Raw genomic sequence first — 4,131 nt, 5'->3', positions numbered from 1 at the left:
ATATATATATATATATAGATATAGATATATATATTTAGTCTAAATTGTGTAAAAAAACAGGTCTGTCTGCAATACTCACCTCCAAGCTGGTGCTGTGCCCGCGGTTCTCTTTTTTGCAACAAGATGCCCTCAGTCTTCCAGGTTGGATAGACTGAGGGCAAACTGAGTCCAGGGCATCATGGACACGCCTCCTGTGGCCGTGTCACCATGGCACTCTGCATTCGCTATGTAGGTGTAGGGAACAAGGCTAATGTCATAATATCAGCACCACTCTCTGCATAGAGGCGAAAAAAGGACCCTATGGGGCTGATTTAGAAATGTTTTGGATGGATACACTAGATGGCGCTGACGAGTATATACATTTCTTATGCTCATTAGCGCCATCTGGTGGCAGCCCCTATGAGTCATGTGGGTGCCCTTTTCAGGCTTTTATTCCTTTATTTTCACCTGGTGATCCTGCCGATGTCACTTCCTGTCCTAGGGTGACAACACTCACCCACTGTACTATATCTACTGTATAGTTTTCTTTGCTCTGGCTAATTACATCTCCTCCAAATACAGAAAACAGTAGCTGATCCTGCCAGAATTCCTGTGTCCTTGTTACTTCCTGTTCACTAAACTGAAATCTCTAACAATATTAATAGACGTCTGCTCATTTATCATACGGTATAAAGGAGTTGTGTTGTCACTCTAGGACAGGACTACAGAACCCCTCCATGTTATGGAGACTAGGAGATAGAGTGACAATGCTGCGCCCCTGTAAATAAATTATTGTAAGTGAGCATTGTTGCCCTAGGACACGACTACAGAGCACCTCCCTCTCTCCTCTACTCCATAACATGTCTTGGTGTGTGTGTGTGTGTGTGTGTGTGTGTGTATTATCTATAGCTCCTCTATAGATACGGGACTACAGAACTCCTCCCTCTCTCCTCTTTTCCATAACATGTAGGGAAGTTCTATAGTCCTGTCCTAGAGTGACAACGCAGATAGAGTATGATGAGTGAGCGTTGTCACCTTAGGACAGGAATACAGAACCTCTCTTTCCTCTTCTCCATAACATGGGTGGCTAGCTCTTTTAGTCCTGTACTAGAGTGACAACGCTGCTCCTCCATAGATAAAGTACAGTGAGTGAGCGGTGTCACCCTAGGACAGGACTGCAGAACCACTCTCTCCTTTTCTCCATAACATGGGTGGTGGGATCTTTTAGTCCTGTACTAGAGTGACAACGCTGCTCCTCTATAGATACAGTACAGTGAGAGTGTTGTCACCCTAGGACAGGACTGCAGAACACCTCCAGATTCTGTCTGCTCCAGTTTTGATCTATTCCCCTTACTGTATTTTTTACACGCACTGTTTTCAGAGCACTTGATGGCACCGGAGGTCACCACACCAAACCCCAATCAAGTGTGCACTGTGTACATTGTCAATAAAGTTAAAAAGAAAAAAAGTAAAGAGTCTGATGCACTTAAACACCCCACCCCAGCCAGGTCTCACTCAGACGTCTAAAGAGCATTTTAGTGAGGCTGGTGTGTACATAATCTTACACAATGCAAGCTAATTTGTAACACGAGGCGCGGTAACACAATGTAACGCCAAGGCGTGACGGGGCCTACAACAAACCTCAGTTATGGTATGAGGTGTCAAGCCTAAACACGAGTGTCACTTTAAGGGCTGGTTCACATCCACCTGCACATTAAAACTGCTACAGCAAGGGGTGTGCACACTCTGGCCCTCCAGCTGTGGTGAAACTACAAATCCCACAATGCATATCCCTGGGTGTCATGCCTGTGGTTGTGAGAGTCGTGCAATGCCTCATTGGATTTATAGTTCCACCACAGCTAGAGGACACCTGCACTACAATGTGAGGCACAGTTTACTTTTTTTTTTAAACTTTACTGAAAAGTCACAAAATTACATCACTTGTATCAAATAGCAGCAAAGCGGTGTCATGAGGTATGTAATGGTGGGAACAGGGGACACAGAAAACAATGCGTGCCTGGGCGTCCAGTCATCTGTGTGGTATGAATGAGCCCTAAAAAGGTAAGAGCACTTTTCCTTCTTACCCTCTTCCCTAACCTAACCTGCCCCTCCCCCTCTACAAATATATACTTACCTCTATCCAATGGCTGCGGCCTTTGTTGTTTATTTACATCCAGTGCCAGTAATCGTCATTGCCCTGGCCTCGCCCGTAAATTACAGCCCTATATACTGCTATGGGACCATCTCCGATCGTCTCAGGACACAGCCTCATAAAAGTCTATGAGGGAATTCATCAAAACACGAGAAGACAGTCATCCACAGCAACCAATCAGCTTCTCTGTTTCATTTTCAAAGCTTAACTGAACAAACTGAAGAGAGAAGCTGATTGGTTGCTATGGGTAACTGCTCCAGTTTTAATGACTCCCCCTTGTGCAGATAGGACGCTGGATGTAAACAAACAGCTGCAGCTCCCGGGTTTCCAGGTAAGTATGCATCTGTGGAGGAGGAGACAATTCAAAGGGCACAGTGCATAACGTGACATGCCGAGTTCAGATCACAGGCTGCCGCAATGTGGACGGTCCAGAGCAGCTGCCATGTTGGTTTGCAGGTGTGCGTTCTGACCCTTGAATCTTAGTGTTACTTCCCGCTCTGTGCAGTAATCCAGCAATAAAGACCGGTCACTGCTGCTCTCTCTCCTTGTGCAGGATGACTGGTCTTGTCTCCGCCCCTCCTGTAATAAAGACCGATCACTGCTGCTCTCTCTCCTTGAGCAGGATGACTGGTCTTGTCCCCGCCCCCTCCTGTAATGAAGACCGGTCACTGCTGCTCTCTCTCCTTGTGCAGGATGACTGGTCTTGTCTCCGCCCCTCCTGTAATAAAGACCGGTCACTGCTGCTCTCTTTCCTTGTGCAGGATGACTGGTCTTGCCTCCGCCCCTCCTGTAATAAAGACCGGTCACTGCTGCTCTCCCTTCCTTGTGCAGGGTGACTGGTCTTGTCTCCACCCCTCCTGTAATAAAGACCGGTCACTGCTGCTCTCCCTCCTTGTGCAGGGTGACTGGTCTTGTCACCGCCCCCTCTCTAGTGGGTGGGACCTTCGGAGTTCTCTGAACAGGTTATGTGCAGCACAGTGATGATGTCACTGCTACTTTAACAAGGTAATAACCGGCTTTGAATGACACACACAGCTGATTTCTATGCTTTGCAGCTCTTGAGGAGTCAGTTCCTGTGTCTGGAGTTCAGCGTCTCCCTTATCAGCCACCTATGTGCTCTGTAGGAGGAAGAGGAGAGCTGAGTGCAGATCCTTATCAGCATTATAGAGCACACTATAGGAAGTCACAGGACTGGCACAGTGGAGTGATCTGCCGTGCAGGATGTATGATCAATCACTAGACCATCCGCACCGATCACCGATACAACCAGAGCACATGTGTATATGATTAATAATAACATGTACAGACAAGCCCCGCCCCTCTACCTGGACCCCATTACCTGCAGAGGAGTGGGCTCCGCCCCCCCGTCCGCCGAGGACAGCTGTACGGTGACCAGAGCCATGACCATACCCCGAGTCTTCCGTACACCTCCTCCGCCGCCTGTCTATCTGTCCCCCGGGAGAAGACTGTCCACCGCTGCACTCTGTCTGAGAGTCAATCAGGAAGAAGTCAAGGCCCCGCCCCCGGGGAGGAGCCAGAGACTCGCAGAAGTATGTAAGGGGGAAGAGAGAGCGCGGAGAAAGTGACATGGCCCTAAAAGGAGGGGAAGAGCCTGGAGGGGGGGAAGGGATCCGCACACACTCAGCAGGGTTTATGGCAGGTCCTAGGGACAGGGAGGGTCACCAGGTTCCTGTGTGTGAGCGCAAGGAGGGGTCCGAGCTGACATGACACAGACCAATCTCACCACACACCATGCAATCTGATTGTACATCCAACAAGGGCCTCTCTGATTGGACAAACTTTGATTGCATGAATTGGTCAGGTCCTCATACACTTTACAGTATAATCTCTGCACAACCAACTTCAGATCAACCTAATACACAACAAATCTGCATACAATCAAGCCGACATATTTGCTGGAAGAGCTACAAGAGATTGTACAATCAGATTGTAACGTGTGGTGGCTGCATTCATTTCCCCCCCCCCCCTTTTTTTTCAAC

General features: G+C 48.3%; 1 protein-coding gene across 1 annotated transcript in view; it reads right to left on the bottom strand.

Annotated features, from left to right (window-relative positions):
* The window catches only part of LOC108803319 (protein phosphatase Slingshot homolog), a 33,558-nt gene extending 29,964 nt beyond the window's left edge, over window positions 1–3,594 (bottom strand). The window contains exon 1 of the mRNA XM_018575166.1: window positions 3,471–3,594. Within this exon, the coding sequence (XP_018430668.1) occupies window positions 3,471–3,533 (63 nt within the window). The 5' untranslated portion in view covers window positions 3,534–3,594. The remainder of the gene's footprint in view (window positions 1–3,470) is intronic.
* Between the last annotated feature and the right edge of the window lie 537 nt (window positions 3,595–4,131).

The sequence above is a fragment of the Nanorana parkeri genome, unplaced genomic scaffold, assembly GCF_000935625.1.
Source record: "Nanorana parkeri isolate BGI_ZX_2015 unplaced genomic scaffold, ASM93562v1 scaffold3599, whole genome shotgun sequence".
NCBI lineage: Eukaryota > Metazoa > Chordata > Amphibia > Anura > Dicroglossidae > Nanorana > Nanorana parkeri.
The sequence above is the reverse complement of the archived record's forward strand: the minus strand, read 5'-3'. Positions and strand labels throughout refer to the sequence as shown.